Raw genomic sequence first — 23581 nt, forward strand, 5'->3', positions numbered from 1 at the left:
TTTTCTTTATATTCCTAACCATTTAGCTATAGTTCGATCATGAACTTGCCTTAGATATTCATATTCAGAGCTAACTCCTTCAATACTCAAACATGAGCTGCTTTTTAAATAAAATGACCTCAATATTTTTTAAGTAGATCTTCAAGTAGGCAAAAGCTCAGCGGCAATCCCAGGAACAGTGTGAGCAGCCCAGACCACCTCCTAGAGGCATCATTCACATAATAGCCAATGGCAGCAAGTGAAAATGTACCACTTCTATTCCTAGAATAGTGCCATAGAACAATAGCCTTTTCAAAAACTGAGATGAAAATCACAAACTGGAAATAAATTCTTTATACTGTATCAAGATGAGCTTCTATTCAAATTCAGTCAATAAACTCACTCCATTATGAAAACATCCTCTTTAAAGATTCAGTGATAGAAAAGTCAAAATAATCTCTAACTAAGGCCTTCAACTATTCTATTATCAATCATGACAAACTATGCCAAATATAATCTATACTTTGGAGCTCTTACATCTTTACATCTCTGATTAGACTATTAACAACCCAACTGCTGTAGAAATATAAATTCCCAAAGTCATGAAAAAATACCTGAATCGATAGATACCTTCAGAAAAAAGATCTCACCATGCAGGAAGAAGTACTGCTGAAAGCACCACGGAAGGATTTAAAGGAACAGGTCTCAAAGTTATCTTTGGGAAGGGGATCAGAGATGAGGGCCAGTGTTAACAGTTAAAGAAGATGAACGTGAGTTTGAATTACAAAGGTCACTGAAAATATTGCCCAAAGAGTCAAGTGAGGGGATATTAGGTTCTTAAAAACCTAGAGTTCCAGTTATATAAAACAGTATATGTCAAAACCACATTCGCCACTGAAATCAAGTCCCAAAAGTTTTCTGACTGCAAGTAAAAATTTCGCCTGCAATAACACCAAGTTATCCTGGCTGAATCTGAAACCAAATTTTAGACTGTTAGAATTATACTATTTTAGGCAGGCCTGGAGGGACTACTGAACAGTCGAGCCCACTCTCTTTTACAAGTCATGGAAGAGTTTTTAAAGGGAAAAACTCTTATGACATATAACATTACACCGTTGATAGTATGTCCATGTAACTCTTCTTCTAGCCAAAGATACTGACAGAATTAAGACAGATCATCAAAATGGAACAGATGTTAAAAAGTTACTTAGTCCATCTTGATAAGGTTCCCAGGTAGAAGCACAAAACAAGAAAGTTCCTGTGATTTGCCACTGCAAGAGAAAGTTCCACAGCTTCAGTACACACTCATGGCCACACAAGTGTCCATATAAGCAGAGTGGCAGATTTTCCAAAAATGTTTCAGGCCCATATATCCAACAACCCATTAGACAGCCTCACTACGTCCTGTCTAAAACTGAACTTCACATCTCGTATGTTTAGGAAAAATGATCCAACCCAAGTGTCCAAACCAAAACCCTGGGCATCTTTCTTAACTCCTCTCCCCTCAGCCCCCATATCAATTTTGCCAAGTTTTGTCAATCCTGACTTTTAAGTCTCTCTCAAATACATCCCCCACCCCATCTCCACTGCCTCTATCCTAGGTCAAGCCTGCACTCTCCCTCACTAAGATTACTGTAATGTTCTCTTTTTAGTGGTCAGCTTGCCTCTAGTGCTGTTCCTTTCCAATCCAGTCTCCATACTATGACTGGAGTGATCTTTCTAAACCACAAATCTGATTAAGGCAGTCTCCTTCCGAATGTTTACGACTACCGTATGTTAAGAGCTAAACTCCTTAACCAGGTCCACAGGCCTTGAAAGGTCCAGCATTACCCCACAACATCACCCCACAGCATTACCCCACAGCTCCCACACTACACATCAACCAGGCTAACTCCATCAGTTTGTTCTCTTAACTCTGAGGTCTTAACACATGCAATTCCCTCAGATCAAAACATTCTTCCCTCCTCTCTTTAAGGTTTTGGCTTAGATGTCACTACCTCCCAAAAGCCCTCTCCAGATCTTCAAATGAGATCAGGGTACACACTTCTCTAGCGCCTTATCCTTCCTCTACTAAACTTATCACGTTATACTGACTTACTGAATTTTATCTTCCTCTACCAGAGCACAAGCTCACTGAGGGTCATGACTTCTTTCACAATGCTTGGGAAAACACTCCATGAATATCTAAGTGTGAAAATAAATGGACCAACAAAGAAAAGGCAAAAACTAAGTCAATTTTGGAAAAGCAACCGGAGGGTGGAACAGGATGAACATTTGCCTTATCAGATTTTCAAATACAGAATAAAGCCATAATTATTTAAGCAAAAGTATGATACTGATGTAAAAAACATCAAAATAAAGAGCGTCAAAACAAATGCTGTAGAATCATTTTATGTATAATAGAACCACCCAAATCCAAGGGGAAATAATTTATTTAATAAATCATACTAATGGAATTTAGAAAAATATTTTAATTCTTAGTTCAATCTGAAAGACTGTGTGAGACAACAAAGATAAAGTGTCATTAATACAATTCTTACCACACTTTAAAAAGGGGGGGGGGGAAGAAAATCTGCAGCAAATGTGACTGGTACAAGTTTTTAGTGTAAGTATTTACATTCAGATTTCATATAACTTGCTAAAAATAAAAGGAAAATGGACAGAAGACATAAACCAACAATTCACAGGGAAAAATACAAATGACTAAACAAGACAGTACACCTCCCTTACTAATAAACCCCAGCAAAGATCCAGCCACAACGTCATTCTGACCCCGCTGATGGGATACAATCCGCACAGTTCTTCCAGGCAGCCCTTTACCAACGTGCATATGTTCATATCATTTGATCAAGTAATCCCACCTCAGGGAACCTAAGAAAATAGAAATGCTGACAATTTTGCTCAGCAAAACATTACCAGAATAAAAAATGTTCAAATGACCCAAAAGGCTAAGTAAGGGGCAAGTTAAAGTATAGCAACTTAATGTCCTATTACACATTCACTCTTTAAAAAAAGACGAAAACATTTCAATTACTTCAAAATATAAAGTTCAACAAAAAAAGTACAATTTCAATTACATAAGTAAATGTAAAAAAACTGAAAATACACAATAACATGGCAGATTTTCTCTAGACATGGATGCTTTGCATTATTATTTTTTCGTAGCTTTTCTTATCTAAAATATTCTACAATGAGCATGCTCTGCTTTGGTTATTTAAAAATGAAACAAACTCTCATATACTGTTCCAAGAATGACTTCTTGGTACCTAATGTCTACACTTGATGAAACAAGACTGGTGTGCCCATCCACAGATGAACAAAGTGTGGTATATACATACAATATTATTCAGCCTTAAAAAGGAAGCAAATTCTGACATGTGCTGCAACATGAATGAACTCTAAAGACATTACACTAAATTACACAAGCCAGTCACAAAAGGACAAACACCGTATGATTCCACTTATGTGAGGGACCACAAGCAGCCAAATGCACAGAGACAGAAACTAGAGTGGTGGTTGCCAGGGGCTGGGGGAGGGGGAAATGGAATCGCTTGGTCATGGATACAGAGCTAGTTTTGCAAAATGAAAAAAGTTCCAGAGACGGATGGTGGTGATGGCTGCACAATATGAATGTACTTAATGCCACTGAACTGTACACTTAAAAATGGTTATGATGGCAGGGCACCTGGGTGGCACAGTCAGTTAAGTGTCAACTCTTGGTTTTGGCTCAGGTGGTGATCTCACGGTCCTGAGACTGAGCCCCATGTTGGGCTCCATGCTTAGTGGAGAGTCTGCTTGAGATTCTCTCTCCCTCTCCCTGCCCCTCCTGCTTGTGCTTTCTCTAAAATAAATAAATCTTTCTTTAAAAATGGTTCAGATGGCAAATTTTGTTACATGTATTTTACTACACTTAAATTTTTTAAAAAGAGAAAAAATGATACAAGGACACAATTCAGACATATCAGAAGTGCTGCTTCAAACAATATCACCTATGTAGGATTCCCCCCCCCCCCGCAAAAGAGATAAAGTATTTTAATTTAATCTAATAATTTCCAAACTGAATGTCATTCTGTGAAAAAATTGCCTGGGCTCTTTTGAAAATGTTTATCTCATGGAAGAGTAAATAAAAAAAGAAAACCAAAAACCTGAGGCACTATTCAGATACAAGGAGGCTAACAAGAGAACACTAATAGATAAAATGTACAATCCTTGATTGAATGGGACTGGAGCAATAGCAATTAGTGAAAATGAATATGGACTTTGAATATTAAATTTTCTAGATAATCATATTATGTAGTTATGCAGGGAAATGTCTTTGTTTTTGAGACATACGTGCTGAACTATTTAGGGGCAAAATGTCACGACATCTGCAACTACCTCTCTCAAATGGTCAAGAAAAACAGACAAGAGTAAATGTGGCAAAGTATTAACAACCGGAAAATCTAGGTCAAAGGCATATACTTGCAACTTTTCTGCAGGTTTTGAAATTTCTCAGAATAAAAAAGGTTGATGCGGGAAAAAGTTGTCTCTGCACAGCAGGACTGGGGGTGAAAAAAAGAAAAACCATTGCTTTTCTTTATAAACTCTTCCCTCTCTATTGCTTGATTTTTTTAATGTGCATAGTTTCCTTTAGTAAATGTTTTAAATTAAGTTATTTTATGGTAAGTAGTAAAGTTCGCTGGAGTCTAAACACATCTTTTTGTATTTAATATTTAAGCAACACCTTCGGATTTCATAACTCAATGTGTTCATTTAAAATAATGCTTTTAAAAAATGAAAGCCTTTACCTAAATCAATGATGCATATTCAAATGTCAATACCACAGACGCAAAAATCACCTGACAGACTCCCTTTCTCAGCATAAGGCGGCACATTATTAGTTGGCAGGCCAATGTACTCAATCATTTCTAAAAGACAGCAATTGCGTCTCAGACCAAAGGCAACCAGAAGTATGCCACAGGGGTTCTATTTCTGCCATTTCCATCCATTTGACTTAAAAGACACATTAATTCCTGGAAACTTCTCATCCCAGGTGTCAGGAAGCACTTTCAAAGCCAGAATGAACCGGCCAGGGTAAAGAAAGCATGTGCATGTTCCCTACTGATCAGAATCCTTGACATGGCTGAGAATTATCGCAATTTTCTTAAAAATCATAACATAAAATTTTATTTTATATCCAGAGTTCCAATCACAAGAGAAAATCTTGTGGAAACCTGTGGAAAAGTCTTGTGGAAAATCTTAGAAACTTGAAGAAAAACAAGACAAAAGCTATCAGAAGAGATACTCCATTCACAGTGCTAAAAATAATTCCATTACCTATAATATTAACTACCTTGGATAGGAAGGAGATCCACAAGCCAGAATGTGTATGGAGTGAAAACACACCTCAATTTTGGTAACTACACACACGCCCCCAGAAGAGTATCACAGAGAGTTAACCAAGGACGTACAAGGCATTGCCGGCACGAGAGCAGCTACTTTCCTTTTATGGATGCAGCGCCACAGATCTGCGCGTGTGTTTTGGATTCTATTAAAAGCTTTCAATAGGATATTTTAACAAACCATTTTTATTTTTTTATGCCTTTTTTTTTTAATGTGATGGTTTTAAGTGTCAAAGACTATTAAGACACAAGATCTTTTTTCGGGTTCTACCTGTATTAAGGGAATAAAAGCAAAAGTATTAAGGGAAAAAGGGCTCTAAAGCAGAAGAGTGTTCCCTCTCTCGCTGGCTGTCTCTATCTCTGTCGAATAAATAAATAAAATCTTTAAAAAAAATACATATTTGATCTTCATCTACTGTTCCTGGCACATAATTGCTGAAACCCCTGTAATTTCCTAAGTAAGATCCCTACGGGCATCTTTTGTTGTATTTAGTTTTGTTCCCAGTTCCTGAAATAGCTCCAGAGAGATAAAGGGAAAACCGAATGTCTTTTGTTATTCATAAAACAAGTCCCTTTCTCCACTTCTGAGTTTATGTCAATGAGGTGATTTCCGGAAAACCCCTAAGGATGGGGGCTGGTTGCCATGGAACAGACCTTGGTATTAGAGCGTTGGAACTTTCAGCCCCATCCCACTCCCCCACCTCCTTTGAGAGGAGAGGAGCTGGAAGGTGAATTAATCGCCTGTGGCCAATGATTTGATCCGATCTTACCTGTGTAATTAACTCTCCTACCTGTGTAATTAACTCTCCGTAAAAATCCCTGAACTATGGGAGCTGGAGAGCTTCCAGGCTGCCGAACATGTGGAGGTGCTGGGAGAGTAACAGCCAACAGGACATAAAAAGCCCCTTCCCTTGCCCTCCGCATCACTTCCATCTAGTTCCTGAGTTCTAGCCTTTTATAATCAACTAGTCATCTAGTAAATAAAAGGTTTTCCTGAGTTCTGTGAGCAATTCTACCAAATTAACTAAACCCAAGCTAGGATTATGGAAACCTGTGATTTATAACCAGTAGATCAAAAGCACACATGACACCCTGGATTTGCTATTTGTAATTTTTTTTTTAAAGATTTTATTTATTTATGTGACAGACAGCCAGCGAGAGAGGGAACACAGCAGGGGAGTGGGAGAGGAAGAAGCAGGCTCCCAGCAGAGGAGCCCGATGTGGGACTGGATCCCGGAACGCCGGGATCACGCCCTGAGCCGAAGGCAGACACTTAACGGCTGTGCTACCCAGGCGACCCTGTAATTTTTCTTTTAAATGCTGTTTGTATTAATTTCCTATCGTTGCTCTAACAAATTACTACAAAGTTAGTGGCTTAAACCCATTCAAATTTTTTATCTTAAAATCTGGGCAAGACCAGAAGTTCCACATGGCTCTCACTGGACCAAAACCAAAGTATGCTCCTTGGGGAGCGTCTAAGGGAGCCTTGCCTTCTCCAGCTTAGAGGCTGCCAGCATTCCTCAGCTCACAGCCCCGCACCACTAAGACCTCTGCTGCTCCACTGTCATAGTTCCTTCTGTGACACACGTTCTCCTGTCTCCCTCGTTTATAAGGACACTTATGATTATGCTGGGCACAACCAGATAACGGGAGGTCATCTCTCCATTGGAGGGTCCTTAATTCAACGACATCTAAAAGATCCTTTTTACCATTTAAAGTAGCATATTCATATACTCTGGGGATTAGAATTTAAACTTAGTCTTGGGGGGTCAGAAGGCATTATTCTGCCTGTTACACTATTTCAGTCAGTCATGTAAAATCAGAAAAGGCTTGGGGGGTGAAAGGAAGCAGTAGTGGGCAACTAAAAAATACAACTTTAGACACTACCTCCTCTCCCTAATAGCATATTTTGCAAGATACTTCACGTTTTTATGCCTTCAGGTAAGTCATCAGTAAGGTATCTCTCTGTGCAGCAAATTAATTTTTAAAGCTGAAGAACACCAAGCTAGAAAACAGAAGCCTCTTCCATTTCTTTCCTTACAATAATTTATATGCCCTGAGTTTCTTCTAAGGTTAAAAAGTCAGCCACAGGGGCGCCTGGGTGGCACAGCGGTTAAGCGTCTGCCTTCGGCTCAGGGCGTGATCCCGGCGTTATGGGATCGAGCCCCACATCAGGCTCTTCTGCTATGAGCCTGCTTCTTCCTCTCCCACTCCCCCTGCTTGTGTTCCCTCTCTCGCTGGCTGTCTCTATCTCTGTCGAATAAATAAAATCTTAAAAAAAAAAAAAGTCAGCCACAAAGACATCTTAATAAATAGATAAAATCACCATTGTATCTTATGGCAAGGATTTCCTTTTGTTCTGATGTGGTACTTTTCTTTGCATACATCACCTTATTATTCCAGTTCACAGTACTACCATCTCTCAAAAACTAATCGTACAGGACTTTTTCTTCCGTTAAGTTAATACAATTTTGTTTGGATTATTATACAACACTCATACGGTGACCAGATACACCGTATCTCTAAACTAAATAATAAAGTCACCATAAAAAAAATTACTACAGAACATTACATTTTCCAACACATTTTTCCAGAAAAACACTAACACAACCTTATCAGTTTACTTCTTTGAGAAAAACCGTCCATATCCATAATTCTTAATAATGATACCAAAATAAACTGAATATTTTTAAAGGTAATAAGCCTATACCTTGCTTTTTGTTAAAATGACAAAAGTAAAAAAATGTTTAAAAATTTAAAAATACAATGAAAAAAGAATATTAGTGAAAGCAAACTGACACATTATGACATGTTTAGCACCATATGTCATAGGTTTTTCTGCAGTTGCATCTGACACTCTGGAGTGGCTATGTAGGACACGGTACACAGGAAAGGGGCCAAAATACAATCAGTGTCAGGGCAGAAAATAACAGCCACAAATACTGATTTTCAACACAGTTACAAGAAAAGGGGAAACAGTCAATCAAACAGATCTTTGCAGACAACTTGAAAGAAAAAGTCAATTCTAACATTTTCTATATTTTAAGAATCATGTAAGTTACAGTACGCCTGGGTGGCTCAGTCAGTTAAGAATCTGCCTTTAGCTCAGGTCATGATCCTGGGGTCCTGCAAGGCCCACACCGGGCTCCCTGCTGAGCGGGGAGCCTGCTTCTCCCTGTTCATGCTTTCTGTTGCTATCTATGTTTCTCTCTCTCAAATAAATAAATAAAATCTTAAGAAAAAAAAATAAAGAATCATGTAAGTTTTTAGACACATCAAAATTTTGCTCAGAAATACCCCAGACTACAATCCTCATGATAAGGAGATTCAGATTTAGCCCATAAGTCAGTGATTCTCAACAAGGTACACAAGTGTGTGCTTCAGGTCACCCCAAAGCCTAGGAGCAAGAGGAGATATTACTGATGCACACATTTTCTATAACTGCCACTGCCATGGGGCAACTGAATATTTTCAGCATAAAAATCCAGTTTCAACATGTACTTGTTATATAGGATTCTTTCCCCCCTACACCTTCAACACCACCCTGACCCCGGATCTCAAATCCTTCCCATCTTCATTAGCAGGGTCACTGGACAAACTAAACATAAGAAAGATGCAGCTGTTGTTAAAGACATGAGACAAAATGCCAAACTGCAACAAAAGATCCAATGACAATCAAATATAAAGTATTCAAATAAAAATTTTATTTGCTTTAAGACTTCAGGTATAGCAAACACATGATTTTTTTCTTTATATCATGTATCATTTTTTTCTTTATATCTATATATCAATATTCATCAAACTATCAAATATTCATCAGTGAAGGCAGGAAGATAGAGAAATTTAAGGTAAATCTGACTTAACGGGCGCCTGGGTGGCGCAGTCGTTAAGCGTCTGCCTTCGGCTCAGGGCGTGATCCCAGAGTCCTGGGATCGAGCCCCACATCGGGCTCCTCTGCTGGGAGCCTGCTTCTTCCTCTCCCACTCCCCCTGCCTGTGTTCCCTCTCTCGCTGGCTATCTCTCTCTGTCAAATACATAAATAAAATCTTTAAAAAAAAAAAAAAGAAAGAAAGAAAGAAATCTGACTTAAGATTGTTCATATCCATAGACTGCCTAGTGATAAACTGAGGCCTGCCTCTTCTAAGAAGACTCTGCTGTATCAACATCCTATCTTTTCCTGATAGGGAGAACTCAAGTTGGCTCCCACTGGGTCAAACCCCAGGGGTAGTTTGTAAGGTAAAAAATACAGAAAGCCAGGAAGAAAGTAAAAAATCTAGAAATTCAGAAAAGAGGCATAAAAGTCTATTTGCCCAGATCCCAGTTTCTACAAGGGCTTATTCACTGAATGATTTAACAAATGCCTGCTATATATCAGACACTGTTTTAAGTACTAGGGCATAGCTGTGAAGGAAACAAAATTCCTGGCCCTCAAGAAGCTTAAATTCTAAGGAAGAAAGAGACAAATAATAAAGTGGAAAGTGACAAGTGTTGTAAAGAAAATTAAAACCGGGGGAAGGGGATGAGGACAGGGCTGAAATTGTAGATATAATAGTCAGGGAAGCCTCACTGAGAAGGCAACAATTGAGAAAAGCAGCAACTAAATGAGCTAATCCCGCAATCCAGAAAATGAGCAATCCAGGCAGAGGGAACAGTGAGTACAAAGGCTTGAGGCTTATTTGTAGAGAAGAAAGGTGGCCAGAGTGGCTAAAGTGAATGAGTGAAGTTGAGAGCAATATAGACAGGTGGGAGGGGGAATGTGGGGGGGGCAGGGGGGGAAGGTGCAGGACACAGCTGAGGGGGCCTAGAATGTCTTTGAGGGACTCCGGCTTTTATCCCGAGTAACACAGGCAATCACTGAAGAGTTCTGAGCAGTTTTAGAAGAGTAGCCCCTACGTGGAGAACAATGGAGGAGATCATGTTTTGGACCAGGGTAGTGAGAAGTTGTCAGATTCTGCATGTATTTTAAAGGTAGAGCCAGTAAGATTTTCTGAGAAGTAGAAAAGGAGAAAGAGAAAAAGGAGAATCAAGTATGACTGCAGCTCTGGGCACAGCCGGTGGAATGATAAACTCGCCATCGACGGTGAAGGGGACTAAGAAAGAATAGGTTTTAAGGGAGAGACCAGTTCAGTTTCAGCTTTGCTGAGTTGGAAAGAAGTTGGAAATATCAGCTATTCAAGGGAAAATGTGGTGTACACAACTGGATACACAAGTTCAAGGTACAGGAATACACAAAGTTATACCATGGATTTAATTTGGGATTCTTATGTGACCCTGTATCTTTTTCAAGGGATCAACCTGGGTCACAAACTATAATGTTCTTCTAAAGGTCAGCCGATTCAATACAATAGCAGAACTAAGATGGTGTGTGAGGTAGTACTGCCCCATTCTCTAGGGACATTACCTACCCAGCAGGAAAGGCAGTCCATGATTAGTACCAACACGACCTCTCAGAAAACACTTGGCACCAAACTACAGACATTCCAGAGACAACTGCACATTTAAATTCACACCTCTGCCTTTACCATCCCCGTTCCTACCCCCAGATTCCACTTTCACTGATGTCAGGTTTTGGCATCGCTGTCCCCAACGTCCGCTCACCACATAAGATAATAATAATGACTGAGGTGAAACTTATTCCCAACAGTCATGTAAAAAAGAAACTTACTCAATACTGTTGGCACTTCAGTTTACTTCTGCCTTCTGAACAACTGAATCCTCCTCGATCCTATTTTGATCAGCCACAAAGCTGGCCAGAGGTTGACTTTTTCCAATTTCAAAGGGGTTAAGTCTCACATTTTATACTTAGTATAAATTTTATACGCAGTAAATATTTTATACTTAGTGTATATACTTCGGAGATAATTTTTTTTAGTATATGTGCTACCAAAGGGACTACAGAGAGTATTATCTTAAATGCCTAACATGGACAAGCCATAATATACCATATCTAATGAAATCTGAAAAACATAAAGCACATAGAAAAAGGGAAGTAAAGATTAACGTTCAGTACATGTGGGCTTCTGTTAATTAACCCAACACAAGGTAAACAAAAAAAAAAAGTTTTACACATATTTCAGTGATGTTTACAAATCAGGACAGGACTACCCAATAAAGACATGATCATAATTTTTGGTACAATAGTTCAGAACCATATTGTATGGTGAAGTCAAAAATATTTGTTGATAGGGAAAACAGAATGCGCATTACTAAGAACGAAATACAATTAATACTTAGCCTTAAAACCTAGAAACTCTGGAGTGGATGGGAATAGGGACTTAATGACAAAGAAACTGGTAAATGAAACAAGATCAAATACAATATTGGTCCTGATGGCATGAGTTTTTGTTCCAACTTTATAATGAACTCACAGCCATCAAAATGCGAAGAGGTATGAGGATGGTTAACCCAAAAGAAATAAGGATATGTGGAACGAAATAAAAGGCAGCAACAAAATGAGAATAGTCATAAAGGCAAGAAATAATAGCCACATAGAGTTATATTGATTGCTCTAATTTGTGTTTCAAGAAGAGAAAATATTTCAAAGTAGAAGTTCTTATCCTAAGATCCACTAACTTGAAGAAACTATCAAACTCTGATTTCTAAAGGATTCTATGACCCCAACAGAGGTTAATAATTGTCGCAACATACTTCATTTCCATCTGTAAACTATGTGTACTACAGAACATGACCTTGTACTAAATGTATGCATAGTGCATTACCACCTGCAAAAATGATTTTAAGAGCTTCCAAAGGGCATCCAGGTAATTTAAAGACAATCACACCTAGATACAAAAGGTCACATAAGATTCCATTTATATGGAATATCCAGAATAGGTAAGTCCAGAGACAGAAAGCAGATGTTATTGCCAGGGACTTGGGAGATGAGAGGAGTGGAATAACTGCTTAATGGTACAGGGTTTCCTTCTGGGGTGATGAAAATGCTTTAGCAGCAGACACATGTGGCTGCACAACACTGTGAATGCACTAAATGCCACTGATTTGTTCACTTTCAAAATGGTGAATTTTATGTTACAGGACGACTTTGGCCTCAGTAAAAGAAATAAAACCCTTTGTATCACCTAAAAAAAGGGGGGGGGGAATTATACCATATAGGGTACCCCAATTTGGAGGAGGAAAAAAAAATCAATGAGATGAAATGGAAAAATACAGATAGCCTAAAATGGTTCCGTGTGCTCTCATCCCTCCCTAGTCCTCAGGACAGAAGAAAACTGGAGCTGAGTTACTAAGTGCCTACTGTGTTTTGGTCTTCAGAAGGACTCACCTTCTGGGACATTCTTTTTGCCAGAACAAAACTAAAATAAAAAACTCAGATTTCTTGAAATCTACGCTTAGGACTTATGAGTTCATATAGTTATGTCTTCTGTTCTTGGAGCTATATTCAGGAGGATAAACAAAAGAAATTCATACTGGGGGAAAAAAACATACACATACAGCTAAGCTATATTTAAGGTTTAACTATTGTTCCACACAATATTTAACTTGAGTAGTCATTCCAAATAATCCTTTACAAAAATTTTCTTTACAAAACAATGTCAAAGTAAGCACCCCATCCAAATAACTTAAAAAAGCTAACCTACTCAAAAAGAAATAAAAAAGCACAGGGAGTCCAATAACTGCTTTTGTGAATCACATCACAAATATTTAATTCACAAGGTCGGTAACTAGAGAAAACCTTGCTCTCACAACATGTCTTGGCCCTTCGACAGTCTGAACCAGTAACTGGGACCAATATCCAGAATTTCTTTAGGAAGCACTAAAACCACAAAACACACAAATCATAATTTGAACTGTGGAATTCAGCTGGCTACGTGAAATCAGTTTCATAAAATTTGCAAATATTAACTACATGACATTCATGTTAAACTAACATCAGTATTTTCAAGGTCAATATTATGTTTGTTCAACTTCTTGGAGTCACATTTTTGTGATATTTTTAACAACTGACTAAAGCGTCTATCATCACAAGATGCTCACACTGTTTACAAACACTCTGAAGCAGCAGCTGGTGCTCCTCGGTCACATCTTGTTACAAGAAATAGAGTAGCAGTTTTAAACTCCAGGTATATTTTTCTTCTACTGATTTGTAAAATACTTTGCTTTAACTTAAAAAGTTTTTCTCCCTAGTGATGGAAAGACACACAATGAAATGGAGGCAATTTAGGACAAAGTTATAACAAGATCACAAATACAGAGATTCTTATGCATGCGTAGTGGGAGCACAGCTACCGTGCTGAATGACCTAAATGCTAAATAATATTGACCCTGCTTTTATCTTTCATGTCATTTTTAATATCTTTTTCCATCCCATTCAAAAAATGCAGAAACTTACCCACACAAGCATTGAGGAACAGCCAATCGGTCTTTTTCATCCTGTTTTTAATTTGTTTTAGTTTTTTAAAGTCCACTTCAAGTTCCTCCTTACTGCCAACAGCACCAGCCAATTCAATCCTCTGAAAATCCATTTTCATTTCAGAGTCCCGTTTCGTAGTGGGAGGCGATCTTCTTTGGCTATTCCCACTGCTGCAGCTTCCCCTCCACCGAGCTCGGTCTTGCTCATTTATTATTGAGGAAGCCTCTTCAGTCTCTGCCAACTCTATTGCTTCAATATTATTAGGTCTGGGATGATCGCAAACAACACATTTTTTAGCCTTGGCCCAGTTTTCATATGTGCAAACAGAACAAGTCCAATGCTGGGTCCTTGTGTTGGGTTTATTTCTATCATTGTATTCCTCGCAAGGATCAACAGAAAAAGCAACTGGTCTTGAACCAGATCCTGAGGATTGAGGAGATTCTGTGGGACTCCTGGTCCTACGTTGGGATAAGCACTGGGTACATCTGATTGCTCTTGGCCAGTTCAAATAGGTGCACATGTGGCATGACCATTTATTTGCATTTTCCATGCTATACGAAGACTTAACCCTGGGTCTTGCACTAGAGTCTGGACATATCAAAGGACTACTTCCTCCTTCGGTGCTGGAAGGATCCCAATCTCTACCAACATCACTTGAACCACTTTTAAATGGATCTTCTGTGATAATTGTTCCACTTGGTCTCTGGGCGCGACACATAGTACACTTGATCGCAGATGGCCAGTTTTCATAGGTACAATATTCACAAGCCCACTTAATTCCACGTTCTGACATTGTGCTCTTCTTGAAGTGAGTTATGTCAGGCAGGACGCTATAAATAATTAAGACATGGTTATTAAAACAATAACTACATAATTCCACCTCTGTGCCCCAAAAGTACCCTTCAACTTATATAAATCTCTCAAAAGAAGCCTGTAAGATTTAGCAATGAACTATCCTTATTTTTTCCAATTTCCATTAGAGACACCAGAGATAAGTTCCCAAAGAAAAATCTTAGACCTCGGGGATTTAATGAAATTGTACTTTAGAATGCAAAAGAGATAAGGAGGAGATAAAGGGAGGTTTGTTCTAAGAGGGAAGCAAGTTAAAACAGAGAAGCTGCTAAAAGAAATGTTTAATTTAAGCCAGGTCATCACATCAATTTAGAAAAGTAACCAGCAGTTAAGATTCAAAGAGAAGGGAAAGAACACAAACCAAATTAACCATTCTCAAATTATGAAAAACATAAATTCACAGTATCGTTATGTTTGATTCACTGAAGAATTCAGAAGATCAAACAAAGTCAATTCTATCATTTTTGCTAAGGAAGAAAAAGCAGCTTAAAAGTGCTACTTATCCACTGCTCTTAATAAGCACAGGCAGAAAAGAAAAATGTTGAAGAGTAATCCTTACAATCAGAAAAGTAACACTGTGAAATATAGATCAAGTTCCTTGATAGCCTACACCCTCAAAATCTAGTTCTGTCTGGAGCACAAAAAAAATAAAAACTGTACATCACCTACTGAGACAATAAAGTCGATGGAATGTCCCTAAGATAACTACTAACATACTCATGCCAATAGAATTTTGAATATTCATACTCAAAATATTCAATATTTAAAAAGGTTCCTAGGATTCTACACTGGGCTTATTACTAACACTACACTAAAATGAAGACTTCATGATTTAATGCCAACTAATTTATGAAGTAACTTCCATAGCAAATTTAATAATTACTTTTTTTAATGGCTACCACTAAAGCCAGACTCTTCATTTTCTTATAGTCCATCTCAACTAAATATCATCCTGCCACCTGTTTTTAACCAGAAGAGTAAAAAATCCTTGGCAGAGTAACAGAAGCTTTTGCCTCCCTTTCTCAGGGATTTTTCCTGACCTGAAAAGCTGACTCTTTCACTTTGTATGTGCATTATTGTGTCTCTGTCTGCCAAGTCCTCACCCCATTTATAGTGTGAACTCTGTTAAGAGGATAAATCCACTATAAGAAAGGCTATAATTTATTAGCTAAAATAAAAATCACACTTACTAAGGTTTTAGTTTCCATGCTATAACCTCCACCTTGCACATGGTTAGAATAAAAGTATGGTTTATGAATCAGACCAAAGACAAGATTCAGTCTTCATGCTGGCTCAGATTCTGACTTCCTCAGGAGACACTGGCAAAGCGTGCTAAGTGGTTCTGTCTGACTGTGAATAGCTAGTCCTGTAAAGGAAACCAAAACTGAATTTCACTTGAAACCTACTTTATATCCAGAAGTATTTATTTAAAAAAAAAAAAAGCCCTTATTTTAATCCAGCCCTTATTTTAATTCTACTCATTCTTTAATTAAATCTATTTAGCAATAAAATTAGCTAACTGATTGGGCTGGTCGATCAAACAGATATGGGAAAGACATTTTTCTCTAAAGCCTTAAACGTGCGTGTCTGTACAATAATGGTATCGTTAATATTAACTTAGTAGTGCTAAGTCAGTTCCTATCCATATTACTTGTTATTACGAAGAGAGAAAGGTGGTATAAACCAAGTAAGTAGAAAAAGCAAAATATTTAGCCTGAACTCTTTTTCTCCTTCAGCAACTGTATTTTTTCCCTAACCCAGGTTATTTATATTTATATTACTTAGATTTTGAAATTTAGTTTGTACACACGGGTTACACACACTCTAACACCAGTCCAAAAGTGTGCTGAAGAGCAAAGAACCATAATCATATAAGCATCCACAAAACGGACAATATAATTTAATGGCAATTTTCATATTCATTAGGTAGTTTCTTCCTTTAGTTTCTCAGGAATGAAATATAAATAAGTTGCTTGTGCTACTGGAAAAAAAACATGGTCAAGGAGAAACTTACATGACAAGAACAAATGACATAATGAATATATATCCAGGGCTACTATAAGTAATTTCAGTATTTCATTTAAAATATTCACATTCAAAATTTCATGCTTGCTTCTGTCAGTCTTACTTCGATACGTTTACAGGCTCAACTAAACAGCTTGTGACCTTAAATTATCTTAGCTAATCTTCATGGAACTAATGTGCCAGCAGAACATGTTTGAATGTCCACATCTGACAAAAACAAACAAAAAACTGCCATAAAAAATAGAGTCATTGTCATATATGCCTGATAAATAGCCTCCCTCTTCAAAAATCCAGGTAACTAAGCAATACCAAAACCATGCTCCAAAGTTTTAAGGCAAGTGCATTATATTAAATAATGATGTATACAGTATCAACTCTATGGGAAAGTGAGACTTTGTAGAAATACCGTTTTTTAGTAAATGAAAACTAAAACTCACTGGAGAGGATTATCTGAGAGAGCCATTTGTACCTGCTGTAATCAGTAAATGGAATGGAAGAGTAAAGATAACTTTGGCTCAACTATATGATTTTGCATTATCGAGATGAAATTAATACTAAGTACACTTCTTCTTCCAGATGTCAAAAATCCCCCCAAAAACATAAAATTATTTTTAATAGCAACCAGCTCTGAGAATATTATACAGTGATATAAAACTGTTACTATCTTTTAAGTTACCATATAGTCATATACCCAAGTAAATTTAATTTACAAGTCTTTTACATGTAACAGACTTCCAAATTCTATCCAATGAATCATACTTCAATTAATTAGTACAATAAAAAGCAAAAATAAAATCCACGCATTCTGGATCCTCTTTAAGGAGAACCAGACACAACTTCTACTCTTCAAATATTCCTTGGTTCGAATGCAATACCAACAATTCCCATCCTGTGGACCAAAGAATCCATGAATCCATCTGTGCATCAAGCTCTACCTGCAGACAGACTAAATAATGTCTCCAAGTGTAACAATCAGTCCTAAACTGATAACTGCTTTTGATTATATACTTCCCACTTAAAATAATAATAAAAGCCTAAGTATTATGAGTATATGGTTTAATGATCAGGGGAAAAGAGAGGCTAGTAACTGAACATTTTTTATATTGTCATGCTTAATAATGAATTAATTAGACCATATTTGTGAAGCATTACTAAACACTGTAGAAGAAACATATCTTTATTAAAGGCAATTCCTCAAAATTGCAGCTACCCCACAACTTCTCCCAACCACCTACTAAAACCCTATGAAAAAAACTGGAGAAGTGAAATAATCCTCATCATGTATAAACTCCTTAAGAGAGAGAGAAGCAGGGCGCCTGGGTGGCTCAGTTGGTTAAATGTCTACCTGTGGCTCAGGTTGTGATCTCAGGGTCCTGGGATAGAGCCCCAGGTCAGGCTTCCCTGCTCAATGGGGAGTTTGCTTCTCCCTCTCCCCCTCCCCCTGCTGTGCACGCTCTCAGGAAAGGAGGGAGGGAGGGAGGGAGGGAGGGAGGGAGGGAGGGAGGGAGGGAGGGAGGGAGGGAGTTAGGAAGTTAGTTTCAAATGGTAAGTCATCTAAACGAAGGCCAATTAGTTTCAAATGGTAAGTCATCTAAACAAAGGACTAATAGTAGTCTTTATGGTTTTGTATTAGCTTTATTAAATATGAGGCTGTATTCAGTAATATAAATATTAACTCATTAATATAAATTGTTGATATAAATAGTAATTAACAAATCTATGGAAATGTATAAATGCTCAGAAAGCATCTTAGGGGAATATAGATGAAAGTTAAAACTAGGTTATTCCAAGCATGCTGAATTTTCAGGTTCTGTTACAATATCACATGGTAATTCTGAACTGTAATATTGATATATAAAAAGTACTAGTGGGGCGCCTGGGTGGCACAGCGGTTGAGCGTCTGCCTTCGGCTCAGGGCGTGATCCTGGCGTTATGGGATGGAGCCGCACATCAGGCCCCTCCGCTATGAGCCTGCTTCTTCCTCTCCCACTCCCCCTGCTTGTGTTCCCTCTCTCGCTGGCTGTCTCTATCTCTGTCAAATAAATAAATAAATAATCTAAAAAAAAAAAAAAGTACTACTTAACTCTTAAGCCAAAAATCCCACAGTCATTCCCCTCTTCTCTCCTCCAAATCATTCTACATCACTGTCCTTCCTCACAACAGTCAACAGAAAAAACTATTGGCCTTGAGCAAGATCCTGAAGATTGATGATACAGTGAACCCTCTATCCATAAATCTGACCTCATTTCAGGGCTCCAATACCTTATCACATCCTACATTAAACCTCTTCCCTTCCTCTCACAGCAAACTCTTAACCCTGATTTCTCCTGTATCCATTAAGGACACCATGAGGACTTCTGCACCAAGCACAGAGAAACAGAATCCTCCTGAATTCCACCTTTCCACCCACCAGAGTCTCTCTGGTGGTTTCTGTCCAATCAGTTCCTTTCTTCCCACTTCCCACTGCCATCAAGCCTAAAAGCCTTCTCAGTTCAGGTCAGAACTACTCTAATAGCCTTCTAAGCGCCTTCCCTTTCTAAATCCACCCAGCTGTTACCAGAAAAATCCTAATAGCAAGGCACTCTTTCCAAAACAATTCCGCAACAGTATGAACTCCCAACTCCTTCCGGTAGTTGCACATACAACCCACCTCACAGACTCACTCCCTCACATACCCCAGCCTCATGCACATACCACCCCCACCCTGCCCAAATGATACATGAAGGCATTACCTTTACAAACAGAGCGAAACAGATACACATGCTCAACTTGTAGCAAATCCCATTCCTTCTTTAAAGCTCAGTTCAAGTCTCATCTCTCATGAGTTTTTTCACTTCAAGTACACTCCAAACAACCACACTTCTACTGGCACTTGGCACTAACTGTATTTCCTGTTGGGGCTAGTTTCCAGAATATTGATTTGTGTGTGTGTGTGTGTGTGTGTGTGTGTGTGTGTGTGCGTGTGTGTGTGTGTGTGTGTTTCCTATATTATTCCCTCCCCTCAGTTTTCAATGAGGTAATCAAGCTTCCAAAAACTGTGGCTCAGGGGCTCCCAGGTAGCACAGTCCATTAAGGGGCAGACTCTTGGTTTTGGCTCAGGTCATGATCTAAGGGTCGTGGGATCAAGCCCCACATCGGGCTCCACGAGCAGCATGGAGTCTGCTTAAATTTTTCTCACTGTCTCTCTCTCTCCCTCTGCCCCTCCCCATCCCCGTGCTTGCTCAGCATGCATGCACATGCTCTCTCTCAAATAATTAAAAAACAAACCAAACAAAACTGTGGCTCAGGGCATCAAGTGGCATGGAATGTGGACCAGCCCTATGTTTAGTAAAACCCACAGACCACATCGAGTGTACCAAAAAAAAGACAGGAGTGGAGCTTAGAGCAATTTCAAGCACTCATGAGCTGGTTAACCATTCAAGTACTGCAATGTAAAGGACTCAAGTCCTTTGTGTCCTGTAAAGGTCACAAAAACGTTTGAGATCATTAAATACCCTCTGAAAGTACTAAATCTATATGAAAATTTTTAAAAAGTAATCAAGAATCAGAACTCAAGGGGTGCCTGTGTGGCTCAGGTCCCAGGGTCCTGGTCAGTAGGTAGCCTCCTTCCCCCTCTCCCTCTGCTGCTCCCCCTGCTTCTGCTCTGTCAAATAAATAAAATCTCTTAAAAAAAAAATTAGATCTCAAAAATGTGCTGCCCTTCCTCCTATACAGAAATCACAGTTACCTATGTCATCTGTATCTAAGAAATAGATTTAAATTAAACATACTTGCATTAAGATGCCTTCCCAATAATTTGTGGACAAGCTGGGCAAAGTAAATTCAGTTAAAATAACAAAATTAAATAACACCTGCCATGGTGACCACGGTCTTACTAGCAGTGTGCCTGATTAACTGAGCCAATTACCCATACAGCTAGTATATCTAACTTCATTCCAACCAAACCTAAGTCCCTGAAATATAACAAAGAATATAAAGTTTACATCTTAATATGTGAACACTGCAGAATCAGGAAGAACTGTAATAAAAGCTACAATTCTAATAGTTTTTCTTTCAAACTACTTAGCAATCCATTGATTAGAACAGATCTATAGGGGGACGCCTAGGTAGCGCAGTTGTTAAGCGTCTGCCTTCAGCTCAGGGCATGATCCCGGTGTTCCGGGATCGAGTCCCACATCGGGCTCCTCCGCTGGGAGCCTGCTTCTCCCTCTCCCACTCCCCCTGCTTGTGTTCCCTCTCTCGCTGGCTGTCTCTGTCACATAAATAAGTAAAATCTTTAAAAAAAAAAAAAAAAAAAGACAGATCTATAGGAGCGCCTGTGTGGCTCAGTCGTTAAGTGTCTGCCTTTGGCTCAGGTCATGATCCCGGGTCCTGGGATCAAGCCCAGCATCGGGCTCCCTGCTCTGCTGGGAGCCTGTTTCTTCCTCTCCCACTCCCCCTGCTGTGTTCCCTCTCTTGCTGGCTGTCTCTCTCTGTCAAATAAATAAAATCTTTAAAAAAAAAAAAAATAGAACAGATCTATAGACACAAAAATTTACACTGTCAAAAATCTTGCACAAAACAATAGTAATGATTTTTCTTCTCATTTACTCCCTATTTTTTAAGATTTATTTACTTGAGAGAGAGAGTGAGCAAGCACGCGTGTGCACACGCGAGCATGAGCAGGGGGGAGGGGCAACGGGAGAAGCAGACTCTCCACTGAGCAGGGAGCCTGGTGTAGGGCTTGATCCCAGGACCCAGAGATCACAACCTGAGCCAAAGGCAGTCGCTTAACTAAGCCACCCAAGCACCCCATAATCTCTATTCTGTTCAAGAGGAATTCTACCTCTTTAAGTATATACTAGGGCTTTATCTGTAATCTTGCCTAGTTCCTCTACAGTCTTCAGTTCCTAGACGTAACAAGAAGAGTAATATACATATATATATATACACACACACACACCTATACACATACATATATACATACATATACATATATATACTATATATATACATACATATATCTTGAACTACCGTACTACCCATTTCAGCATGGTTCATTTGGACAGTTTCAGAGACTTCACAAGTCAATCGTGCACCCCCTATTATAATCCCAAACAAAACAAACATAACCTAACAACCTACGGAAGATACCAAAGGTCTACAATGCTCAGGGCATCTAATAAGATGAAACATGACTACAGTTTTCATAAGCATGTATGGAAGTGGGTTAGCTCCAAGAGTGCATTATCAAACCCAGCATTTAAAAAATAACATTTGCAAGGACTACAAAGATGCTACCTCATTCAGAATTTGATTTCTTTCACTATTCTATCTATTCTCTGTTCATACTAAACAGATCAATCCCAATTAACAAAGTATCCATAGAAACGAAGAGTCATTACTATACCTAAGCCCAACTAAAGGCCATCTTTTTACCAAACACTATGGATGTTATTTGTGTGTTAGAGAAAAGAGGGGTACAAACTTGGAACTTTTAGATAATTAATGAGTTCTTATGTAAAAGAAAGAAAAAGACAGGGGCACCTGGGTGGCTCAGTCAGTTAAGCGTCTTCCTTCAGCTCAGGTCATGCTCAGGTTATGATTCCAGATCAAGCCCCTGTGGGGCTCCCTACTCAGCAGGGCCTATGCTGCTCTCTCTCCCTCTGCCCCTCCCTCCTGCTTGTGCTCTCTCTCTCAGATAAATAAAATCTTTGAGAGAGACAGAGAAAGAGTGGGAGGGAGGGATGTAAAAAGCAGAGGGAACCAAATGGATGAAATATTCCAAAGCAAAACCAACTCAGAGCTACCATCTTGTCCAAAAATATCATTTTCCCAATACTTCAACTTTGCTCGAATTTGTTATTTTGCTAACTTCCAGTCCACTAAAGTTATTTTAATTAACAACACTTATTTTATATGGGGTGCCTGGCTGACTCAGTCAGTAGAGCATGTAACTCTTGATCTCAGGGTTGTGAGTTCAAGCCCCACGGTAGGTGTAGAGATTACTTAAAAATAACAAATTAAAAAGAAAAAAACTTATTTTATAAACCCAAGTTATTCACAAATGTTATTTAACAGTGTAAAGTCATTCAATTCAATCATTTTTCTCATAATTCCTAGTGTAATGACTAATAGGAAAACAGGATGGGGATTTTGTAATCAGGGTTTACATTGCAGGGACAAGGAGAACATGTAGGCAAAGGTTTAGCAAAGGGCAACCTGGAAAAGAATGTCAAAGACAGCAGCAGGTTGACGGTACTGCTTACCCAATCGTCAGAGATGGATGAATGCCTAAGGCCAACTCTGTCTACCTCACGATTTTGTCGGGATCAGCCTTGTCCAACTAAGAAACAGCTAAAACTTCAGCATTTACTGCATGCCACACACATTCTAAACACTGTGCATACACATTAACTACTTTAATCCTCAGAACCCTATGAAACAGGTACCACTGTCTCCAATTTTAAAAGACTGGAAATAGGAACAGAGAAGTTGAGAAACTTGCCCAAAGTTACAAAGCTACTAAGTGGCAAAGCCAGGGATTCTGGCTCCAAAGTTGGTACTATACACATTATATAATAAATATACATTTATACTGCAGCCCATAGTCACTTATTCCCATTATCCAGAATCTGGGCTCTTAATAAACTGCAATGAGTTTCTCACTAAGCAGTCCCTTCCTAGATGACTATGACAGAGAATATTTAAATGAGAAAGCTTGGAAAAACTTAACACACATTTTGCTCATATTTTTGCTTTTTAAAAACACACAGAATTGGGCGCCTGGATGGCTCAGTCGGTTAAGCAACTGCCTTCGGCTCAGGTCATGATCCCAGGGTGCTGGGATCCAGTCCCACATTGGGATCCCCGCTCAGCAGGGAGTCTGCTTCTCCCTCTCCCTCTGCCCCTGCTTGTGTGCTCTTTCTCGCTCACTCTCTCTCAAATAAAATCTTTAAATAAATAAATAAAATTACACAGAATATTCCCACAG

At 38.7% G+C, this 23581-nt stretch overlaps 1 protein-coding gene across 2 annotated transcripts in view; it reads right to left on the bottom strand.

The window, feature by feature from the left end:
• ZRANB1 (zinc finger RANBP2-type containing 1) overlaps nt 1–23581 on the bottom strand; it is a 60264-nt gene that overhangs the window by 21627 nt on the left and 15056 nt on the right. Inside the window, exons 2-3 of one of the 2 annotated variants that reach the window (XM_087862579.1) lie at nt 15774–15949; nt 13711–14561 (exon numbers count right to left, since the gene is read on the bottom strand). In XM_087862579.1, the coding sequence (XP_087718705.1) occupies nt 13711–14561; nt 15774–15814 (892 nt within the window). In that variant the 5' untranslated portion in view covers nt 15815–15949. The remainder of the gene's footprint in view (nt 1–13710; nt 14562–15773; nt 15950–23581) is intronic. The other variant, XM_045772638.2, reaches the window with a different exon arrangement.

The sequence above is a fragment of the Ursus americanus genome, chromosome 6, assembly GCF_024610735.1.
Source record: "Ursus americanus isolate L20-20 chromosome 6, mUrsAme1.1.p, whole genome shotgun sequence".
NCBI classification, from domain to species: Eukaryota; Metazoa; Chordata; class Mammalia; order Carnivora; family Ursidae; genus Ursus; species Ursus americanus.